The following is a 24,636-nucleotide window of genomic DNA, read 5'->3' as shown; positions in this document are numbered from 1 at the left end:
AGCAGTTCTGTGCTTTCAAATACCACCATGTTAGTCTGTCTTCAGAGCTAGCTGGGTGGGCTGGGCTGTATCGGTGATGGGGACATGGAATGGATGAGGTCCTGTTTCTAGTAAGGATGTGCGAAACAGGTCATATTCTATTCGGATTCAGATTCAGCTCGAATTGGGGACAGTGATTCAATTCACTGATTCGGATCACTGTCCTTGATTCGATTCAGCGGAATCCGAATCTGAAGATATGATGTTGATTCAGAGAATCAGCGATTTGGCCATAGACACAGCTTTAAATATTTTTTTGATGTACTTTTGAGGTACTCATGAACTGGGGTGGATGGAGCATCCCACAGGAGTGTGGGCCCCCCCACCCCCACATGCTTAGCAGTGAACCCGATCAGCTGCACGGGGACCCTGGGTGCACCCCTAGACCCAAGAGGCACCAGTCGCTGAGCCGGGGAGGCTCCCTGGCAGACCCGGAAGTGCTTCTGGTTCGCTTCTGGGTCTGCTGCCAAGCATGCTGGGGAGTTCCCTGTCCTTCTGTGGAATGCTCCACGCGCCCCAGCATAGCAGCACTCACCAGCCACCTGGTACCTTGAGGTATGTAGAAAAAGCATTTAAAGTTGTGTCCATGTCCAAATTGCTGAATCTTTTCGAATCTTTCTCAAATTGATTTGGAGGGTTCTGATTTTGATTTGGAGAGATCAAAGGGTCTCCTGATTCAGTTTGGATTTGGAGATTCAGCCACCAAATCGGGCTGAATCTCTGTCATAGCAAATTGGTGACTGAAGCTTCGCACAGCCCTAGTTTCTAGCCCTGAGCTAGCAGACTCTAAACATTGGTGTCTGGAGAAGCTGCACTGAAATAACTTGGGCAACACATCCACGGTAAGGCAGGCAGTAAGAAGCCTGTGCCCAGAGGGTTTTTCAGATAAGAGTTTTATAATGCATCTCAGGGGAGTAATGGGTGGGACTGGATGTGCTAGGGTGTTTTTTTGCTTGCACAGGACTCAAAAAATAGAACTTCCCCTACACATTACACAGGAGGAATTTATCTGCAACAAAGTGCAGATGCCCCTATGTCGGGGACCTCCACCCAGGGACCAGGTCACACCCACGCACCAGCACAACTAACTTGTTTTTAATGGCCGCTGTTCATCTAAATGGGAACAGTCGTATTCCTAAGCAAGCATCCACACAAAGACCAGAAGGTAACGGGATATGTATTAGAACTCAAGTGAGTTGATTTTGTGTGTGTTTGTATAAAGATCATTCTGCTGCACAGTTGTGAGAGTCCCTTGCCCAAAACAGTTGGGAGTAGGGAAGGAGTATCCACCTCTGCTGCCACTGGTCAGCTAGAGATGGTTACTTGGTTGGGGTTTTTTTGGTTTTTGTTCTGTGTTTTTCTTTTTTGTTTTGTGCTCTAATTCTAAAATGCCCTTAATTTGGGAGCCTGCAGTAGCCCATTGTTTGCACATACAGTTCTCTTGGGGCCCAACAGTAATGCAGTTTGCCTAGATTTTCCTGGATTTTTTTTTTTTCAGTGGAAGAGATCCTTTTATTTGCGTTGTGAGCCTCTGTGTTCCTTCAGTCTGTCAGGCTGACTGAACAGATTGTCTAGGGATTCCAGTGGGCTTTGCTAAATACCATAGGCCTTTCATGTTTGGGGCATTTCCCCTGACTTCAGTTGTCACTGTCCTGCCTCTGCTGAGGCAGACCAATAGCACAGGTACTGCCTGAATATAACCATGGAGCATGTGGAATGATTATTCATTCGTATTCTAAACTGTACAAGGCAATGATGTCAGGCCAACTTTCATATTTCAGTGTATTGGGAAGAAGCTCAGGTCTGGTTCCTGGTCTGGGTTTAACTGTGAAGGTGTGGGGTGTTTTTTTTTTTTTGGTTTTTAATCCAGTGTTGCTGCTTGATAACTTGGTAAATTTACAGGTGTATATTTAAAGAGCTATCACCAATTTTAAACCAGTCTACATCAGCCATGGCATTTGCACTGATTTAACCAAATCAGTTTTTCATACCAACTCAGGCTAAACTAGTGCAACGTTTGTGGGAAAACCAGTTCTAAGCCTGAAAATTTTTAGCTCAGTGTAGATATTGGGGAAAGTTTTGGAGCATATTAAATATGAAAACTGTCCAACAAGTTTAGCAATGGGATTGCATGCTTTGTTGCTTCTCTGGGCTGAGCTGATTCGTCCCTCCATCCCAGCCCCAGACCCAGACCCCCAAGCCCCATATTCATCTATTTTGACATGGTCTCTGCCTGAGACTCCTTGAAGCACATCACTCCATTCCTATGCTAGGGACCAAGTGCTGAATCCCCACTACTCTCCTTTTGTTCTTACTTTTAAACTGGGGTGGGAGGGTGGGCAGAGCTGAGATGTAGCGAAGCTGTGTGGCAAGAGTGAACTGCTGCCATCACCTTTCATAGTTTGTAGGGTGGGAAGGGACCTGAGCAGAGATCATCAAGTCCAACCCCCTGCCATGGCAGGAAAGAGTACTGGGGTCAAATGACCCCAGCAAGGTGTTCGTCTTGCATTGTCTTAAAGACCCCCAAGGTAGGAGCCAGCACCACTTCTCTTGGAAGTTGGTTCCAGATCCTAGCCGCCCTGACAGTGAAGTAGCGCCTCCTGATGTCTAATCTGAATCTACCCTCTACCAGTTTGTGACCGTTATTTCTAGTCACTCCTGGTAGTGCTTGAGGGAACAGGGACTCCCCCAGTGCCTGCTGGTCCCCTCTGCTTAGTTTGTAACAGGCCACTAGATCCCCTCTCAGCCTTCTCTTGTGGAGGCTGAACAGGTTCAGGTCCTGTAGCCTCTCCTTGTAGGGCCTGCCCTGCTGCCCCCTGATCATACGAGTGGCCCTCCTCTGGACCCTCTCCATGTTGTCCACATCCCTCTTGAAGTGTGGCACCCAGAACTGGATGCAGTACTCCAGCTGTGGCCTGACCAGTGTCGCATAGAGGGGACCTTACTATTGCAGAAGTGGTTGAAGCTGGTAGTGTTGCCATTGAAGGGCTCTATGTGGCCCTAACTTCTTTTGTCACCCACGTCAATAAGCTTCTCCTCATTGTTGCTCTGAATGGCCTGTAAAATTATAGAATCCATCAGACAGTCTTCAGAAATCATGGCATATCCAAGCAGTAGTGCCACAAGCTGAGCGCGCAAGGCCTTATAAACTCAGCCAGCTTAATTGTGCATAGTGATGATAGTGATTGGGGTTTAGATCTACTGTCTCTTACCCGTGATCCCCACTAACCCTTGTACAGATACTTAAATCAGGCTCCCAATACTCACGAGAGATGGGCGAGTTATATCCATCTTCAGATGGTGAATTAAGACAGGGAATAGTCTATAGCAAAGGCAAGACTACATGGGCACTGCAGGTCTATTTCTACTGTAAGTGATTTTTGAGGCTCACTTGTGCCCTTCCCTAGATTCTTACCACTTCGGTGTGATGGCCCCTGTCTCTTCATCTGGAGCAACCTTCCCATTTTTGTCTGCCTCAATATTGCCCACTCTTCTGAGGCTCCATATCCTCTTAATTTCTCTCCTGCTCTGCAACTGTGCCTAACTCCTTAGAGTTTTGGGGATGCAGCCTGCTTGTCATTCAGGGATAAAACATATCATTAAAACTATATGGCTCTTGCTATACTTGTAGCATCTTGTTAGAGTGTCTCAAGGCTTTACAGATGTTAAGCATGGAGGATTTCTTTTGGTGAAATTCTCTCCAAATTCTATCAGGAGGGAATGAGGGAAAGGGTCTTGGTTTCTAAACCTTGTGGTTGCCTTCCCTGCAACCAGCTTGCATGTTTGCACTGAGTCCTACCACTGGCACAAAAAGAAGCTCTCTTAATGGGCTAGCAGAGAAAGGGCTCTATAGAAAAGCTAATGTATATGTTACCTTGGTGTCTGTGGATTCCTTGTGGGGTTTGGGGGCAGTGCTGCATACTTCTCCAGTCTTTCTATCTTATCCCTGGTTGTGCCCTTGTCTGCTATACAGACCCTGCAGAGAGCTCCAGGAGAGCTGTGGAGGACAAGCAGCTTATGCTGCAGAGATGGCTGGGTGGAAGCAATGAACTTTGTATACAAAGTGTTTTCTGTGATGTTCTGGGGAGAACAGGCCCTAAATGACTCTCAAAGCACCCATGTGAGAGAGGTACAGTGGCTTCTTTTTATGGACATTGAGAGCAGGTTAGATGACTAACCCCGGGGCATACAGTGGCAAAGTTTGGGAAATGGGATGACTCAGCACATCAGGCTCAGATCCCCAGCCACCCTCTGCTCTGCCCAGAGGTTGCCAGCAGGGAGGATGCAGGTGAAGAACACAGTCCAACACTTTGAATCCTTCTCTTTAAGGTGATTCCGATGATGCAGCTCCCTCTAGTTCCAGTGTCCTTTCCTCTACCCCACCTTCTGTGTCTCCTGCTGTGAAGGAAGCTTCCCCCACCCCACCTTCTTCACCGTCTGTTACTGGCAGCTTCACTTCCTCCAGGTAAAGCACCTTCTGCCTTTTTTTTTTTCCTCCTACTGTATTATCTGAAATACAGTAAAATGAAATCTCTGCAAGGAATGCTGCAGCCCCAAGTCCTTAGTCATCCCTCTTAGCCTGAACCCAGTGTAGCTAAGCCTGCCTCATTTCAGAGGACATGAGCCTTTTTATACTGGGTGGGCTCAGTAGCTTGTGGGAAGACCCTTCAGCCACAGAGCTTTTTGAGCATCAAGTTGGGTCACTTGTTAATGGAGTTCAGTGTCTGCAAGGAGGGTCAGGATGTTTGGGGTGAGTGTATGTGTTTGTGGGATAAGGCAGCAGGCCTGCTTGCAATATGGGTCCGTCTTTCTGTCTGTCCAAGGAAACTTGTAATGTTTCCTATGGCTCTGGTAGTTGGGGTGGCTTGCCTGGGAGATCTCCAGTTAACTCGAAGCCTAACACTTGCTGCATGTCTTGTGTATAGTGACCCTGAACCTTAGGGAAAGCATTTGTTGCTATCATTCATATTCCTGTCCCAGATTATATGAATTCACTCAGGTGTTAGTAACTACTGGATGAAGGGCGGTCACCAGGGGTAGTAATAAATTACAATGTGCTGATCTGGGAGGCACCACTTGGGTGAGTATTACTGTCTGGTTTGGCTTATTTCAGTGATGTAGGGGAGACCTGAGGAAGGGTACTGTGGTACCTGAAAGCTTATCTTAGTCTATCCCAACCATGCAGCTGATCCAATAAAAGATATCGCCTACAAAAATGCTTGCCTCCCTTCAGTGATGTATATCTCCTGCATTTTTAATTAACACAATAAGGCCTCTTTCTTGATTTGGGCCTTGTGGTGTTACAATAATGTCAAGAAATAATGATTCTCTAGAAAGAGAGGAGGGAGCACATGGAAAAGGTTCCCAGATGGTAGTGAATCTGGGAGGAGTTGGGAAGACTGGTTAAACAAGGGAAGGCCTACAGAGATTTGGACTGCAGGGATGATGCAACTGATTTAAAGAATGGAATACAGTATCATGTAAATAACATACTCTCTGGGAGAAGAGAAATTGGGAAGCAGTGAACAGGAGGCCCTCAGGCATATTAATGAAAACCAGATTAAAGGAGCTTGTGGTAGTGTGGTAGAGCAGTTGAAAGTCAGTGTAATACTAGGCTCGGGTCACAAGTCTTGGTCTTTCATTTTCCAGTTCAGAATAGCTCTGTACAGCTGTGGTGCCACTTCAAGTGTAAGAGAGTTGCTTCTGGATACTTGTGGTCACACAAAGGTGAGGGACAAAATAGAGAATGTTTGGAGAAGACCAGCAAAAATGCTTTTGGTTGTTTACTCAGTCACAGTCTAGAGTGCAAGTGGATCACTGTGCTAACTAGCAAAGCACAGGAGGGGGCCCTGGGTAGACTCTGTCCTCTTAAAAGAGAGCAGGATGAGTTACTCCTACAATGCATGTTGATAATATTTGGAATGAAAACTATTTTCCTTTCCATCATTGGCCACGGGCCCTGGTAGACATTACATTTACAGTGTGGTTAATGTCGCCAATCGTGCCATAAATGGCAATATACCACACATTTTTGCTGTCATAAAATGGCAAACTATACCCAAAGATACTCCACCTAATGAAGAATACTTTTTTCGCTGGCTTGCATGGTAACTTAAATTGAACATGTGGTATGTTCCAGTCCCATGCTGACAATCACCTGATTGTCAGCATCAGGACATGTATGGGCAGCCCCAGCCCCATTCAAGATCCTAAGCTGCTGCCTCCTGGTGGTGATAATCATAGGTTGAGTCCTGCTGCCCTGAAGTCTTTATTTTTTAAATAGTGAATTAAAAGTTACCACATGCTCAAAGTACCTGGGTAACTTAGGAACCCAAGTCCCTCTGACTTCTAGTAAAGCTTGTGCTCCTATTTCATACATCCTTGTATAGGATCAGCAGGAGTGTTAAACCAGCACTAATGCTGCATAGCTAATCAAGAAATACAGAAGTGAAAATTCTAGCATTACTGTTGACCCAGCTGCAATGCACAGTCTGTAGGATTTATGATCTGCAATATCAAACTATATATATTTAACTTGCAGAACTGCAATGCAAGTTCCTGCAAACATCTTGATGACGGAGCTTTCTGCAACTAAAATTAAAAGCAAGGAAAAGACTAGCTAAGAGCATCATCAATTGCTATGCTTGGCATAAATGTGCTGTGTGAGAACAGTGTGAAAAGATACGTAGTATTATAACAAACTGAACTTCAGTCTACTATGACCTTGATTTCTGTTAACTAATACAGTGGTTCTCAACCTCTCTTAGACTTGAGGTGCCCCTCGTTTGACTCAAGGCACCCCTCCATAATTTGCAAACAAGGCACCGCCATATATCAAAAACTATTTATTAAAGTGGTTACCTCCTTGCAGAGGGGCCAGGAGTGAGCCTGAGCCTGCACTTATCTCCTCATACATTGTGACAGCATTTAAAAGATCTTGAGGCACCCCAGGGTGCCCTGGCCCACTGGTTTGAGAATCACTAATAGGTCACATTTGCTTATCTCTTATCAGCTGATTGACAAATATTAAAGGTAGAACTTTTCTTTACATTGCTTATTCACATTTTTTAAATGTAACATATGTAACTTCATAGAAACACTATTGGGTTGTTGTTTTTTTTTGTCTTACGGGAAATTGTGAGCTTTCATCCCAAGTCTGGTTATCTGTCTAATGTGAGGAAATTGGGGAAAGCTATAAGGGACTTGCGTTCACTTGGTTCATTTAACCAGTAAATAAAAAAACATAGATGGAGGTAGGTCAGAGCTCAGATGGTTGTGACAAAATACATATTTTATATCTTCTGTCACATTAACAGTTCAAGATTCTAGCACCTAATGCAAGAAAATGAATAGCTAAGGTTCTCTGCATTTTATGCTGGCTGCAAACTATGTTCTTATAAAATTGCATTGTGACTTAACAGAATTTTAAGTAGCCCCAGTCCTGTTCCTTGCTCTTCTAATCTTGAAACCTTTCTGGGTTTTTATCACTGCATGAAAGGGTTATGAAGCATAGTAGGTTTGAGGGTGCTAGAGAATGGAACATAGACTTATATCCATCTTGGATAGATGTTGATTCAGCCGTTCTGAAACCTCCAGTGGAGGAGATTCCTCAACTGTCTTAGGCAGCTTGTTCTTTGTCCTACTAGGCTTACATTTGGGAAGCTTCCCCCTTGCCCCCAGTTTAATCTAAATTGCCTTTAATGCAACTTAAACCCATTGCCTCATGTCCTGCCCTCTGTAGCAAAGGAGACTAGTTGCTCTCTTTCTCTGTGGTGGGCTTTCAGATATTTAACAACTGTTTTCATGTCCTCCCATGATCTCCTTTTCTCTAGACTAAATAATCTTTCCCCATAGAGCTTGAATTCCAACCTCTGTCGTCTTTGTCACTTGCCTTTGGATCCGCTCCAGTTTCTCTACATTTCTGTTAAAGTGCAGCACCCAGAACTAGGCAAAAGAACTCCAGCAAAAAGCCTAACCAGCACAGACTAGAGTGATATTATCATCTGCCGTGCTTTACATGATGATACTTCTCATAATGCAGCCCAAAGTTGCATTTTATTTTATTTTTTCACAGCGTTGTCTTGCTACTTGATATTTGAATTTGCAATCTACCAAAGACCCCCAGATTCTTCTCAGCAATGCCTAGTCCATTCTCCCTGTCCTGTGTGGGCACATTAGCTGAGTGAGCCCCCAGGGGCAAGGCCATCCTAATTCAACTTTTTTAATAGTAGACCCTAGGAAACGATGGTCCAAATGCAAGTGTGCCTCTTCCTAAATGCTGATTCTAGGTCTAGGACAGGGTTGGGCAAAATGGCAGATCTGGCCAGCTGCCAGCCTCCGTTTCCCAGCAGACTGTGTTTGCATTGCTGTGGCTGGTTTCCATGGAGACCCCAGGAGCAGCATGGCTGTATCAGTGTGGGACCAGGGTTTCCATGGAGACCAGGGCATGCAGCTGGGTGGGGAGCTGCTCTAGGGCAGGGATCTTGTAGTGGTGACAACTTGTTCTGCAGCTGGGGTGGAGCTATGATCCACTGCCTGCATGCCCCTGCCTGCCTGGGGCGTGTGAGCAGCAGATCACAGCTCTGTCTGAGCTCTGGACCGTGCTGTCACTGCCGCAAGATCCCAGCCCTGGAGCAGCTCTCAGTCTGGCCCATGGGCCAGGGTTTGCCTGCTCCTGGTCTAGGAAATCAGATCCTGGTGAGACATCCCCATGTGCCCATCAGTCTCTTACAGAATGAAGTTGAAAGTGCTGGTGTATGAAGCTCCTCAAACGTAGGACAGGACCACAGCTAATATGCCATGTTGGAGGGCCCTTCAATTGGAAGCCACCAGCTAGGAGTTTACAGCAGCCCTAGATAATCTTCTACATAGAGATGATCAGAATGTACCAAGTGCCTTACTGGGTTAGAGCAATAGTCCATTTACCCAGTATCCTGTCTTCAGCGGTGGCATGTAGTATAGATGCTTTTAGAGAGAGTGTGCGAGAATGGGGCGTGCCTCGTACTCTCCTTTGCATCAGCCCTCACTGGGTTAGGAGGGTCAGAGGATACATCCCTGACTTTTGTTCTGTTGATTTGATGGGGATATTGGTGATCTGCCTAGTCCTGGTTACCTGAACCCAAATGTTTCTCTTGGGCTCTTCAATAGTATGTGTTTGCCTCCCTCAAGAAAAGTAGAAAAGTTCTCATGCCCTGATATCCAGCCCCACCAAATTGAAAATATCATGTTCTGTAGGATCTACCTTGACTTTTACTTCACAAGTGAGGATGGAGAGGAGTCTGCACAGTGACAACAGGAATCATGGGAACAGATTTGGCAGTAATGTCATGTAGCTGCAGGCAGCCTGACTAGCCCTTCTGTTCTTCAGAGCTCTTTCCACTGCTCTGCTGAGCAAACTGGGAAAAACAGCTTGTGCTGACTGCTTGTGGGAGCCCCTAGCTGCAGTGTGCTTGAATGGGGTTGAACTTGTTGCCGGATTGCTCATTTTAGGTTCTTCATTGACTGACTGAACCCAGTAGGAAGCCTACGTGTAGTCCATCCTGGGAATCAAGCCATGGGAAAACCACGGTTTGTACCTCAACACATGAATTCCTGCAACATGGCTGTTTTGGGTTGATTAGGTTGGCCCCTTGACTCAATGACAGTTTTTCAGCCAACCAACTGAAATGAGTCTTGCCCTATGCCTTAATGGTAGCTAAGAATTGGTGTTGGCAGCTACAAGGGGAAATATTTGTTTGCCCCTTGTCTTATTGTCAAGCTTGGGATTTTACTGCGAATGTGTTTAGTTAAGATGGGTAATTCATTTTCTGTTGCTTTGGCTCTGTGAACTATGCAGGCAGACTACAACTGGGCCCTGGACCCAGGTCAGCACATTGGCTGTTTTCTACAATGTCCCCTATTCTGAAGAACAGTCGGACGCTGTATTTCTTACAACTGCCATCAGAACAGGAGAAATTACTTAGAAGTTGTTGGACCTAAACAGTATACATTCCTGTAACCAGTTCTTTTAACAATCTCTAGATGATAAAAGCTACTTACATGTGTAACTAACCTTCATCTTGGCCATTTCCTTCCTAGGAAGATAAGTGTCACCTTATGCTTTGCAGTATAACTCTTTCCATGTGCCTCTAGTACTTGTTTTCCTTTTTGAAAACTCAGGAACCTGATTTTTAGGGGTGTGACGTGGGCCGTATTTGATGTGCCTCAAGGGACCAGGCGTGGCTCATGGATGCTGCAGTGCTGGGGTGGATGGAGTGTCCCATAGGAGCATGGGGAGGCCCACGCATGCTTGGCAGCGAACCCAGAAGTGGACTGGAAGTATGTCTGGTCCATTTCTGGTTCTGCTGCTGAGCACATGGGGGGCCCTGCACTCCCCCAGCTCTGATCAGCTGTTGGGGGGACCCCAGGTGCCCCCCAAACCCAGGAGGCATGAGTTGCCCAGCAGGGGACACAAGGGGGGGGGCCCCGTGCGTTCCCTGGCAGACCAGTAAGTGGACTGGAAGTGCCTCTGGTTCACTTTCAGGTCTGCCGAGTGCGCTGGGACCCTCCCACACTCCTGTGGGACACTCCATCCGCCCCAGCATCTCAGCATTCCCAAGCCGCCTACTACCTTGAGGTATGTAGGAAAAAGCATCTAAAGTTGTGTCTGTCTGAATTGCTGAATCTTGCCAATTTGATTCGGAGAAATTAAAGGGCCTCCTGATTCGATTTGGATTCGGCGATTCAGCCACTGACTTGAGCTGAATCTCTGCTGAATCAGGAACCAAAGCTTCGCGCAGCCCTAGCCATTTTTCATCCAAAAATGCTGAGCATTTTTTTCGTCCAAAAATGCTGAGCATTTGGCCTCTCTAAGGGCTTTCACATGGGTAACCAAAATCACTAGTCACTAGAAAATTGTAGGCCCTTAAGGGACATCCCATCTGCCAGCATATAGAAATGATTCTCTTCTTCCGTCTTCTAGCCAGAGCCTTGGTGCTGAGCTGATGGGACTGCAGGTGGATTACTGGATTGCAGCTCAGCCCACAGACAAAAAGAGAGATCCAGAGAAGAAGGACCCTTCCACTACCAAAAACACACTGAAATGCACTTTCCGGTCTCTCCAGGTCAGCAGGTTACCCACAAGTGGCGAAATCACCACTGCTCCAACAATGTCCATGACAGTTGTGACGAAGGAAAAGAACAAAAAGGGTAAGATGGAAGATAACACATCAGGTTACTGTCGCTATAGGAGGAGTTTTTGATGTATGCAAGATAGACTATGTGCACTGACTATAAATCTTCTCAGGATGTTTTAAGTTTTGCTGCTTTCCCCACCACCAAAATGCCTTGTTAGTTATGTTGGCTTTTAGAGGCAAATGACAATTTGGCTGATAGGAACTGGCTCCCTGTGATGCCATAAGAGGGCATCATGTTTGGTAACTGAGCAATTTTACAGCTGTTGCCTTGGTTGGGATTCCTAATATGCTCTGCCTACCAATGAAAGGTGGTCACTAGCATGGGTATGTGGAGCATAGCCACAAGATAATTGCACGCAGCAATATGTTAGCCATAGGATTAATGGCATATAGGGGGTTGTGGTTTTCAAGTGGGCTTTTATCGTCCTTTCTTTTTAAATAACTGTTTTAGATTCCACAGAAACATCTAGCCCTGTCTGCTGACATGCTGTTTCCTACAGGATTCCATGAGCAGACTCTTCTACAACTTAAACTTTACAGAGAGCAGTTTGCACATGGGCAGCATAAGGTTTTTTGTGAGGCTGGACCAGTTCTTTAGCTTGCTGCCCAAGGCTTTCAAAAGCAGGCACTAAAAATGTATGTGGACAGCTTTGGAGTTTGGACCTGTTTTGGAATTTGGCTTGAGGCATAAAGTCTTAAGGGATATATCATAGCAGAGTAGGACTAGAAGGGATTTGAGGCAGGAAGCATGGGACTAAGCTGCCCAGTTTATTATTATTTCCATTTGCAGCAGTAGAGATTCATAGAGGTGGTTTTTCATCCAACGCATTTTACTGAGTGTTGTCCTGTCCCCTTGTAACTTCAATTGTCATACCTGGTTAATTATTGCATCCAGGGTTTCTGTTTGCAAATGGCAGCCAGAAGGTGGCACCCAGCACTTACTGATAGTACTCGGGTACATGAGGATGTGTGGCCCAGCAATACCCCCAAGCTGAGGATTGTGTGTGATAAGATTGTAAGGCTGCTGCTGCTGGTGAGCCTGTCGGAGGTGCCAACTCCACATCAGCAGTGAACACTGTCTGTCTCTTCTAGTTTGTGGTACTGAGTGATGTGGTATGTTTTATTCTGGGAAATGGGAAGCCAGGCTGTATCTAATAGACAGTTCAAATATGAAATTTTCCCAGACTGGACTTAGTCATGTTCAGGTTTCCTAGAACTGCCTTGTGCAATGTAGCTCAAACTCAAATTGATCCTGAAAGCTCTGGACTTCTTTTTTTAAGAGCTCTTTTGTTTCCCCTCCCTGCCCCTTTTCCTGTTTTCAGGAGCATTCACGTGTCCCTCCGAGCTCTGCACATGGAGCTGATGTTCTTTGAATTGTTGGCCTCGTGTTTTTGTGGCTATGTACACCCTTAGATTTACCATGTGAATGAAAGTGAAGCTACAATCTCAGGGGAAGGGTGCTCTAGAAAACGACTTGCAGTAAGCAAGAATCTCCCCTAGGTGGTATGGTAAGTTTTAGAATACAGTGAACTCCGCTTGGATGAAGATCAGATAAATGCATAATTCATTTAACTATAAGCTGGTCTTGTTTTCCCCTGTTGCTTGCATTATAACAAACACTGGCTTCCGTGCACAGAATGACTTTAGTCAGGTGGTCTTTGCCTTTGTTAAACTCAAGGCATCCCTCGGAAAATTCCAACTCCTAGTTTTCATCCTTTTTGACTATAGAAACAAGTAATTCTTTTGTTGGCAAAGAACTTGGATCTTCCTACCACAAGGCAGATGCTTTTAACACTATAGATTCCTATCTGAAATCTCTGGGTTTATCGTGCGAGTTGCACCTAACATTGTGTGGCACCCATGAAGGGGTCTTAAGGCACCCCTGGGTGCCATGGCACCCTAGTTGAGCATCACTCATAGATTCATAGACATCAGGGGCTGGAAGGGACCTCCCAGGATCAAGTCCAGCCCCCCTGCCATAGGCAGGAAGTCTGCTGGGGTCAAGTGACACCTGCAAGATAAGCATCCAAAAGCCATTTAAAAGAGTCCAGAGTAGGTGCTTGCACCACCTCTGAGGGGAGTCTGTTCCAGACCCTGGACGCTCAGACCATAAGTAAGTTTTTCCTTGTGTCCAGTCTAAATTGGCCTTCCAGAAATTTTGGGCCGTTAGACCTTGTTATCCCTTGGGGGGAGCCCTGGTAAATAAGTGTTCTCCCAGATCCTGGTGCACCTCCCTTATGTACTTATAGGCTGCCACCAAGTCCCCCCTGAGCCTTCTCTTCAGGCTGAAGAGTCCCATGTCCCTGAGCCTCTCCTCAAGGCTTACTCTGGTCTTTGATCATGCAGGTGGCTCTCCACTGGACTCTCAAGCTTATCCTTGTCCCTCCTGAAGTGGGGGCCCCCAAAACTGGATGCAGTACTCCAGCTGCAGCCTCACTAAGGCTGAGTAGAGCAGGAGGATAACATCCCTGGTTTTGCTTGAGATGCATTGGTGGATCCATGCCAGAGTCTGGTTTGCTTTGCTGGCCACAGCATTGCTTTGATGGTGTATGTTCGTCTTGTGGTTAATCGAGACCCCCAAGTCTCTTTCAGTCATGGTACTAGCAAGTGTAACACTGCCAAGCCTATAAGTATGATGCCAGCTTTTCCTCCCAAGGTGGAGTACCCTGCACTTCTCTGCGTGAAATGCCATCAGGTTTTGGTCCGCCCACCTTGTAAGCCTGTCCAGGTCAGCCTGTATCCCCAACCTGTTCTCCAGTGTGACTGCCTTCCCCCATAGTTTAGTGTCATCCAAAACTTTGCCAGTCTGCATCTGATGCCCAAATCCAGATCATTAATGAAAATGTTGAAGAGTACTGGCCTGAGTACCGAGCCCTGAGAGACATCGATGGTCACCTCGTGCCATGTTGATTTGCTCCCATCAACCAGTACTCTTTGGGTCAACCCCAGAGCCAGTTCCCTTTTAGCTCTACTCTTTTTACTTTTGCAACAGAACTGTAGGTTGTTTTAACTGTATAACTGATGAAATGGGCTTTGAGTCCTCTATATGAAGGCTTTCTGAAGCAGCCTTGAGGTCACTGGGTCCTATCAATTTCAAGACTGCTACTAAAGGCCTAAGATGCTCTGAGAAACAAGGCAAGAGGCTTAGGTCAGGCTGTACTTGTAGCTAATAAGCATTGTTGCATATTAATTCCTGATAAGGGCTTTTTCTTTAGTCCTAAGGCCATGCAGAGTGTGCTGTATTTGAGCCAGAGAGGGGCTGGAATGGAATATGTGTATCTCTATCCCAGCAGGGCAGTTTTGCCTGAGGTTAAAACAAGCTAACATAGCAATGGTGGTGAAGACTGAGGTCGTGTGAACGGCATTGAAGCAGTAAGAATTCGGTTTTTTTAGAAAGTCCAAACTGATGAGGACCAGTTTGTAGAAAATTTAGGATTCAGTAATAGATTTGTAAAAAACCGTTTGCTCCAGTGTTACTTTCTAGCCGGCAGAAACTAAGTTTGTTTGATTTATTAATTTTTTAAAATTTTTTCTTCTAGTGATGTTTTTGCCCAAGAAAACAAAAGACAAGGAGATTGAATCCAAGAGTCAATGCATTGAAGGAATTAGTAGGTTGATTTGCACAGCAAAACATCAGCAGAATATGCTGCGGGGTAAGTGAACTATTTTTTCATTTGAGGGTGAGTGTTTTATTGGTAACAGGTGGGTTTGCTGATATTGAGCCAACCCCCAGTCCCCCTGCCTGTTGGCGAATCTGATGTTATGCTGGTCTGTGGCACAAAGTAGACCAGGATCTGGCTGAAGCAAGAGTCTTCAGATGCAAGGAAATCCACAGGTGGCATAGAGCCATCATAGGGGTCATTTGTAGTGGAAAGGGTATGTGGTAGTTTCCTTAGTGATTTTTCTGGATGCTGAAACCACCCTCTAGGCACGGTTTAAAGCGGTGGTGGCCAGCTGTTTCCACAAGTATCCTGCAAATTTAAGCCCTGCCCTGCCCCCTCCCCATGCCCTTCCCCAGTGCTACTCTGACCCCTGCTTCCCAGAAGTGTACCTGACAGTATGTGCCCTGGGGCACTAGAACAGAGGCAGGAAAGCTTGGGCCTCTCACTGTGTGGAGCCGAGTCCAGGCAGGATGCTGCTGCAAGAGAGAAAACTTCAGTTTTATGTGACTGAGGGTCCAAAGCCCTGAATTTGGTAGTGACTGCAGGGCCAGTAAAGGGTTAACCTGACTTTGGTGATGACACCTTGTACCTCCTGCTATCCCACTTTGTTCTGTGTGGCCAGAGGCTCCAGCCCCTTGCCTGCCCCTCCCTCCTTCCATTCTGGTGCCTCCCTTTACTGAGCACCCAGGGCTAGTGCCACACAGCAACTGCCCGTGCCACTTGTGGAACAGGTGCTACAGCTTGTGTCCTGGTTTAAACTAACCCTGAGGCTACTCTAAAACTGGGTTCTCAATTTAGAGACTGCCTGCAGGCTCAGATGCACGCAACCCTTTTCCTTCATGGCTGGGTGGAGGGATGTTCTGAAACTCTTAGCAACATCGGGTTACAGTTTGGAAAAGGTTGACAATCATTGTTCAGAGCCATAATGGAAGCCAGGCTGGGAACAGCCTGCATCAGAATGCCAACCCATCAGGTGCATCATAGCTTTAAGCTTTGTAGCTGGAAAATGGAGGCTACTGTTGGCTCCGCTCAAGTACTGGCAAATCTGCAAGTTTTTTTTTTTTCTATGAGCAGTTCCAGCTCCTGCATCCAGCAGCGAGGCTGTACCAGTCCTTGAGCCCAGGCCATACCAAAGCCCATCACAACTTCCCCCATTCTCCTTGCTAGATATGAGGGTCCCTTAGGCTAGCTTGTGAAAGCCTTCAGGAGATTCTGATCTACCAGGCTTCCCTCATGGCTCCCAGGGTAGACCAGAAGTCTAGTTTGAGCCCTCTCCACTCACCCAAGCCACAACTGCAGAAGAAAGCCTTAAAGGTGTGTAGGGAAGAGGGATAGGCTTCTTGTGACTGGCTTGTTGACAGAAGAGTCCTTGAGATTTATATTCACTCATCCAGACTGCTACTGATTGTACCTGCTCATGTGCCCAAGAGGCCCTGCAGACACCTTGGATCAGCTTGGCTACAGAGATGGTCTGAGAAGAGACTTTCCCTGCAGGCACCCACAATATCTCCCTGTTCTCCCTGGGCAGTGCTGGCTACTTGCTCTCCTTTTGTGAAAGCTGTGTTTTCTAATTCCCACCACTCCCTTCGCATACGGCATGGGCACATGGCTTCCTGCACAGTGGAAGGGGGCAATACTTTACCTCAGCCCTTTCTTAGCAAGCGCCAGTGTGCTTGAAAGCGAAAGGTGAAAGCGAACCTGCAGTAGCTAATCCCTCTTCCATTTAACGCTCCACAGGTCAGTTTCTACCTTCTTGCAGGGTAGCAATATGTATTTTAGTGGCTACTGCAAATCAGCTGATCTGCAGCAAAGCCCTACTGCCCTCTTACTCTGTGGTAAGTTGTGTGCCCTTCTCTTAAGTTTTCACTCTTCCTTATGCACATGTTGCTTCAAGAAACTATCTGTGAGGCCAGAGGGTCTAGAGATGGTCACTGTTGTCCAGGTAGGCCTAAATTCCAAGGTGGTAGCAGGTACGACACAGCCAAGCCTGGCATGACTGAGCCCATGTTCCCCTTAGGTCATGTATCTCTTCATCAAAGAATTGGTAGGAAGTAACAGTGAAGGGCAGAGGTGCATGTCTGCTCTGTTGTCGAATTGGAGCCTGCCCCCAGGGCTTCCCCTGGAAGATGGAGGCAGTGTGGCCTAAGCAGCATCACCAACCCCAGTGCTCTAAAAGCATGAGTTAGGCACTCAAAATGGCAGTACTCTTAAAGGTTAGATGTTAGACCTTGCAATTTTGCTTTCTGGATTTTGAACTCCTAAGGATCACATTCCTATGGCTGCTTCTGCAACCAAGAGAGCAAGGCACCTTTTGAAATGAAGCCCAAGATGTTTGTGCAATGCCACTTTGGGAGCTGAGTCTTTCAGCAAAACCCCTACTATTGTCAGACTCGTGCAAGAGATGGCAAAACTTCCTGTGTTCTCTGCCTCCTGCTACCAACACAAAATAATCATCAGCCCCACAACTCTGAGAACTAGGCAGATCAAGCAGGGACTGCAGGCTATCTGATGAGAACCAAGGAGATGAAACCTGGTGTCAGTGACTCATGGATTTTGAATACTGAATTTTGCAAAGTTAAAGATTGCCCTGCTTCTCCAAAGCTGACAAAGTGCCTAACAGAAAGAAGCAAGGACTGTGAGCATCTTACAAAGTGGCATAAAGTTAAAGTTCATCAGCATAAAGTGGCTACAGTGTTAGTCTTGTGGGACTCCACTAGAAACTGCAGAATAAAAGCTGCAAGCCATCCCCATGTGGCTCAAGTTGCTTGTAAATTCCAAGTGTAACTGATAAGTCAGGAGGTCTGTTTTAGTTCATCCTTTTAATTCTAGCTCAGGGGAGTTCAGGCTGCTAATGTTATCGGATATTTGTCACTTCCCAGAACAAATGCAATTGCACAGTCTGCTGTATTTTTTTTCTTTTTAAAAAAAATCCTTAAATTCTCAGTTAAAAATCCAAACTGATAAAACAAGACCTGGAAAAGACATGCAGCTAATATTATATTGATAATGCCTTGCCCAAAAAAGTTTGGGAATTGGTTAGTAAAGTACAAGAGATCGAATGACAATGAAATCAATAGATTCCATTACTGCTGTAATAGAAACTACAGGTGCTGCTTCTGGAACAAGGGTCCATCTTGTTTGTTCTAGCCAGGACCTGGATTTGATGCTTGATAGCAAGAAGAGAATGTTTGCATAATGCATGTAGTCAGTTGCCATGATGATCCTATTGCCAAGGGTGGGCAGCCAGCAGAGTACTGGCATTTTGCCCATCTCAGCTGAGGAGCAGCTTGAAGCATGAGATTTGATAAGGTCTCTCTTCTAGTTCTCCTGCTCCCTTGCTGCCTTTCCCATTCCTGGTACTAACTGAAGCAGGAGGATGCCCTGGCCTTGAGGGATTTGCTAGTGCAGTTGTTCTTGCTTAGTGCTCTTTAACCTACTTCCATGTTTTTATCCTTTCCCACCCACAGTCCTGATTGATGGTGTCGAGTGGAACGATGTGAAGTTCTTTCAGCTGGCAGCGCAGTGGTCCTCCCATGTCAAGCACTTTCCCATCTGCATATTTGGACACTCCAAATCCAATTTCTAGCCGCTTTCAGCGGAAGGGCTTTCTGCCTGTCTGGAGACTGCACGCCTGCCCAGGAGCCAGGAATCTGAGTGCCAACTCTGACTCAAGTCACTCTGCTCTCTCTCCTGCAGATTACTTACAGATGTGATTACTGTTGAATTACTTTTTTCTATTAATTCCTGAGTTTACTACAAGGGAAGGAAACCCCTTAAAAGCAAAGCAAAAAACAATCCCAGTCTTAAAGTAGAAAAGTGCTGATAACATGGAAATTAATAGGGGAACCTCCAGAAGTGGAGCGACCTGCCTGAAACCTCCTAGAACTTAAGAGCAGATAGCTGAATAACTGAACTGCTTATTAACCTGAAACCTCATTGGTGTGTTTGGGGCTGGGGGTTCTGGATTGGGTTAAATGGTTTTTGTGAGTTGCTGGAGAAAGGGGTACAGGTGGCTGGGTGCAGGTGCTATGACCTCCTTCAATTTGTGGAGAAATTTCCAACACTTCCTCTGTCCTGCCCCTGAAAGAGTCAAGAGTAGTCTGGTACCAGATAGCTTGTATGCCAAGACTGAAGTATGGGTCTGTCAAAAAAACCCCCAACTCTAGAATAGGGGAGAGACTAGAAATTGTCCACAGGGAGGGGACTTCAGTGTGGTGGTGCTGAAGTCCAGCTATTGAAATGGGCAGGTTTGTTCATTCTCATACCTAACTAAGGTTGGGCAGAGACTGAAATGTATGACACTAAGTTAGTTCAAGGAAATCCCACTGTCCCAGATCTATCCCATAACCAAACCAAGCCAGTCACAATGCCCCCTGCAGCTGGATGCTGCAGTTGAAGAACACCAATTCAGTGGGGTTGCTGCTATTTAGTTTTTCATACAGGTTATTTACTTGTCAATAAAACATTGTCCAGTCTCTGAAGGGAATGGATTCTTTTGTAGCTGCAGATTTTTTTTAATGCTTTTTAAAACTATTAATTAAGTTGCCAAAAAACAAACTACAGGAAAGATGATTTGCTGTCTTATAGGTCTAGAGACTAGCTCCTGAGCTGCCTGAGCCTTTACACATGACCAGCTGCAGTTTCAATACCAGCTACATTGACATCCATACAGCAAAGCACACATGCATGTGATGGCACATAGCGACACAGGCTCACAGAAACTGTTCAGCTTTCACACTGTCCCTCAGGTAGTGCCTGCTGGGGTCCCCCTCACACACTTCTAGCTACCTGCCAAGACCTAAATTCCTTGTTCCAGAAGTGTAAGTTGCTGCTGCTTTTTCGGAGAGGGGCAGCCATTCTGTTGAGCAAAGTCTTTTGACAGTAGGAATGCACAACTTGCTTCTCAGTAGTTTCCAGGTGTCCTGGGCATGGATTGCATCTCTCTTGGGGTTTATCTTCTCCTTGATTTAATTTTTTGACTGCATCAATACACCAGTGGAGCACAGCGCACCTTTAACTACCCAAGACATTTGCCTGCATAGGACCCATCCTGCCAGGTGCTGAAGGCTGTAACAGAAATTGAAGGCTCAGAAGGCACTTGGCACTTCTCACGACCCAGCACTTAGATGTGGACCTCGTTGTCCTCATCCACTGCTTTCTGAGTGTTGCTTCCCATGGGCTTTTTGCTGTGGGAAGGGATTTTACCACAACAGCATTTAAGTCTTTAGTGGAGCAGAGCATCATGCACTATAGAACGCCAGCCAGCTCCTTTGTTGAAGTGCCCTAGCCTGCTCTGCTTCTGAGCTGCAGCTGAGTTGCAACTCAAGCATGAGAAGACTTCAAGCTTTATGTTTTCTCTTAGCCACTCTCCCAAGTATGGACTTATCCCTGGCAGATATTAGAGCCACCTGAAGGTTGCTCCAATTCTCAAGGCTTCTTTTACTGGCTCTAAAGGGGTGTTTCAGCAGTAGAGGCTCCTGAGCCAGAGCAGCTGCTGCAGCAACTTTTCCCAAGAAATTGTCCCCTGACTAGTGCAGTTTGCTCTGTTGAGCAGGCAGTAACATGCTCCAGAGAACAAGAGTAATGAAGCCCAAATCTCTCTTCAGTAAAGGCTTAAGTCAGTCTTGTCTCCCTGGAGCTAGTGTGTTCTCTTCTCCTTGGGGTGCCGCACACTTCGCTGCTGGTGGTGACAAGTAGCTGTGAAAGCTGTGGTGACAGGGCTCTCCCTCCGATGGCAAAAGACACTCATCCAGTGGCTGCCTTCAAGATACCCTGGCAACATGGTTTCAGGGTTGGGACAGGGCATCCAAGCAGATGAAGCTGGGTGGGGGCTAAAGCAAACACCACAGCAACTCCTTCCCTTGGAGGGAGTTTCTTGAGGGCAACTGTGTGGGAGTTCTAGTTGTGAAGACAGATGTTGGGCCTGACCAGCCACAGGTTCTCGGAGCACTTGCCAAATTGCTTCCTTCACCATCACTGTTAAAAAGGCAGCAAGGTTTTAAGAATATTTTTTTTTTTCCCCAGAGCCTGCTTGTTGGGACAGTTACTGACTTACTGTTGTCTTTAGGGTGAGCAAATGGCAAGAGAATCTGCTCTGGCCTACATGCAGGTCATGCCCCTGGGCAGCAACGTCCAGCCAGGAAGGGCTTTGTTGGTTTGGGCAGGACCTGAATGGACCAGTGGGAGAGGCATACCCAGTTACCAGTGCCCCTGCCAGAGGAGGAGGGAGGGTTACTGCAGTCCTAAGTGCCTCTCTTCTCTTCCCAATAAAGAGGAACATCCAACTCACACAACACATGGCACATCCCTGTTCCAGCTCACTTGGGCTGCTGTTTTCTTATACATTTTAATGGAAAGGGCTCCTCTTCAGTGCAGTAAGGGCCATGTCCAGAAATCTATTTGTGTTTGGCTGTGACGGGTCTTTCCACCAAGTCGGTAGTGCACTCATGCTAGGAATCAAATAGTTGTGCACTGATTTGCACCATAACACTTAACACAGCTGGTCACCTCAGCCTATTTTTTATTAATACTTTTTTACTGTAGTGCTGAAGAGAGAGGGTCTGCTTCCTTTTACTAATTCTCGATAATGGTGGAAGGGGGAGGTCTCTGTTTTGAATGTAGTTATGTCTAGTGGTTGGTGTTTTCCAAGGCTACTTGCACTGTTCCTCTGGGCTAGTTCAGGGCTGCCTGGCAGCAGTAGCTTTTGAAAGAGCACATAAGCACATTGATTCTTTTTTACTGAGGCCGTTGCTGCATCAGGTGGGCCTGTTAATGAAAGTCATCATATGGGTTCTTCCTTATATCCCCCCCATTCCTGTGTAAGCAGAGTGACCAAACCCCACCCAGGAGCCACTTCTTTTTCTCACTCCAGTGCTGGCAGGCATCCTTGCCCTGAACTGCATTGTCATTGCAGCGGTGGGAAGGGCTTGAACTGGCTACTTGCAATAATTTTGTTTACCGGGTACAATGAAGGATTTTGTCACTTTTGCTCCTCTTTTATATTTCAGCCTACTGTAGTGAGACGAACTGTAGCTAACATGGGACGCTCCACGTCCTGCATATCAAATGTATGTTGCTCTCTTCCTACTAGTCTACTGTGCATTCGTGAGCACTTTCACTTGTTGCATTTCATGTGGGTTACTGGGTTTTTTTGGTTGTTAATTGTATACAGTAGAATTCACCAGGAAACTTTCCACCCTCTTGCTGCCCAAAGCTTTTGAGTAGCAGAAGTTTTTCCTTGCAGGAAGCTGCTCTGCAGGAGCACAGCAACTTGCAATAAAACACTCTGCCCAGCACAGTTTCCAAGGAAACTCTTGAACTCGCAGCCTAATCAGGTGCCAGTTGTCCACCTTGGTGAAACTGTTGGGATCTGAGGAAAGCTGCATTCTCTAGGGCTAGTAACTGTGCTTCCCTGCCTCAGTCAAGGGTTGGAGTTTGAGTCTCTGGGGGGTTTTTTGGTGGCAATATTTGTCTGATTAAGTTTTTATACTGAAATTATTCTGCACATCGTGGAGCTTCTTTACGTGGTGTCCTGACCACTGAGATGACAGGTCCTTAGTAGAGTGCAAGGAAGCTCTGCCATGAATGAGGTCTGCTGTAACACCAGGCTGATTTTTCAGGAAAGGGTGTTGGTAAGGCAGGTCTCGGGTCTCCTACATGGTGCTCTCCAACCCATCCCCCTATTCCAGGAAACAATTTGGGAAAAGTCTGTTTATGTGCCTGCAGTCGCTTGCTGTGACTACCAATGGATGCAGCTGGTATCTGCGCTCTAGGACAATGCAAGGCCCTGCGTAGAGCTCACCAATAGGACTGCCTAGTTACTGCACCTGCTGGGAAGCCTATCAGCATATCTGGGGACTGTTTAAAAGCCTCTGCACTGATGAATGCAGAAAGACTTCCCCTCAAGGTGAGAAACCTAGTATGGCTCAATGCTTAAAGACTGTTATGGTGTCTTGAAAAGAGGAATTTGAGATCTCCACTGGAAAATGTGATTTAAGAAGGAAATTTTTTTTTTCCTTTTTGTTGCATTGTCTCGAATCAGAACTGAGAACCTAGAGGTCACTTTTATTTTAGGCTCCTGGATTTCTGGCAGCAAAGATGCAAGTTCCTGACTCAGGGTGGGGCTGGAGCAATGACCTACTTCTCAGCAGGCAGCATCCCACCCTCCACCTGCTAAGCTACTGCATCACCTGCACGATGATGGCTGCACTCTACGGGCCTCGTGCAGGAATGTACTGTAGGAGCAACAGCTGTCTGATTCCTACTATGACCTAAAATTTTTACTCTGACTGCTCCATGTAGCTTCGCTCCACTCTGACAAGGAGACAGCTTTTTGGTCTGACTCCAGCACTTTCTTTTTAGCAGGGCTCCCATTTCCCCCTCCTAATGTCCTCCTGGCAGCCTCCACTCCTCCTTGGTGATAGGATCTAAAGAAATGGCTGCTTCTTACGCTGACCTAGAGCTGCAGATCTAATTTCCATCTTTCCCATGGGTTGGTGAGAGGTGGAAGGCCTTAATGGCAGACCTGGACAGATGCTTACCAGTGCTGAATGCTGGCTAGAGGTGCATTTGACTTGCCCTAAAGAGATGCCATGTTTCTCATGGAAATCTCTGGAGTGGCATATTCACTGAGCTGCTGGTCTTCCATGTATCTCACCTTCAGTCCATCTGCAAACAAGCCAACCATGTTTTCTGTTCAGCTCTACAGTTGCCCTGTTTACATCTTGGATTTAATTACAAAATCTCTCTTCTCTCCATCACCAGTTTTCAAATTCTTAGACCTGGCTGCTGCTTTTTGCTGCTTTTAATTAGCAAGCCTGTTGTCTCATTTTTGGAGGAAGGGGCAGAGGGTAAAGATAGGATAGAAAGTTTTGTGGGTTAGCATAGATCTGCCGTGCTCACTTGCAACAGCTGACCCAGTTAAAAGCCAAATTGACTGGCACTGTTGTGTTTTTCACCAAAATAATCTTCTTGCTGTGAATGTGTTCTGGGTGGTAATAGTTCAGCTACAGATTATCTGTGATCAGACTGCATGGTTACTTTTTATCAGTAGAGCATTGTAGAAGTCATTTGGCTTCTAGGTTTCAAAGATAGTACCTGGCGCCTTTGAAGTATTAAGGGAAATCATCCTGGTGAGTGTAGAGTCTTATACTCTTTGCCTCTATTCTGAAATAGTGAGAGGAGAGTGAAGCCCCTCTGATATTTCACTTTCAGCTGGGAGCTTCGCCTCTTGGGAATGTGAAGTCTAAGTTGAGAGGTCTACTTTTGCCACAGAAGCATCTGTTTTTCCTGGTTTTTTCTTAGAAGTGGAGATGAATATAAGCCATTGCCCCTTCATTCAGTGCATTTCTGTATCTAGCAGATGGCACAATGGTGACTCAGATGCATGAAGTTACCTTTGGGATTCCCAGCCTGACAGAGGTGACCGTAATCCACGTGCAGTGTCTCCCACAGACTTTTGAGAGGCCTTGTCGGCAAGATTCTGGGAAAGGTATGGGAAATACTCTTGGAGTGGTGAGCTCTCTTGGTTTTTCTTAGTAGCTTTAGGACATGGGGCAAGAGAAGTAGATGCCGCAGTTTGGCTAGTAGCAGGTCATTAATTTCCTTAAAAGAAAGGATGCTGACATCAAACTGTTGTGTCCAGTCAGCTTCTTTCTTATGACTTGATGGGAAGGTTCCCAGAAAGTAGTGTCTCTGCATCATGTACAATGCGTCTTTACTCCAATGTGCCCTTTAGAGAAGCACCTTGCTATGTATGGGTA

The 24,636-nt window shown here is 46.2% G+C and overlaps 1 protein-coding gene across 1 annotated transcript in view; it reads left to right on the top strand.

Moving 5' to 3' along the window:
- Nucleotides 1-24,360, top strand: part of PACS2 (phosphofurin acidic cluster sorting protein 2) — a 107,760-nt gene extending 83,400 nt beyond the window's left edge. Inside the window, exons 22-25 of the mRNA XM_019530574.1 lie at nucleotides 4,369-4,504; nucleotides 11,000-11,226; nucleotides 14,753-14,866; nucleotides 18,343-24,360. Of these exons, the coding sequence (XP_019386119.1) occupies nucleotides 4,369-4,504; nucleotides 11,000-11,226; nucleotides 14,753-14,866; nucleotides 18,343-18,461 (596 nt within the window). The 3' untranslated portion in view covers nucleotides 18,462-24,360. The remainder of the gene's footprint in view (nucleotides 1-4,368; nucleotides 4,505-10,999; nucleotides 11,227-14,752; nucleotides 14,867-18,342) is intronic.
- Nucleotides 24,361-24,636: the final 276 nt, after the last annotated feature.

This window comes from Crocodylus porosus, unplaced genomic scaffold (assembly GCF_001723895.1).
Source record: "Crocodylus porosus isolate Cpor-Errol unplaced genomic scaffold, CroPor_comp1, whole genome shotgun sequence".
NCBI lineage: Eukaryota > Metazoa > Chordata > Crocodylia > Crocodylidae > Crocodylus > Crocodylus porosus.
The sequence above is the reverse complement of the archived record's forward strand: the minus strand, read 5'-3'. Positions and strand labels throughout refer to the sequence as shown.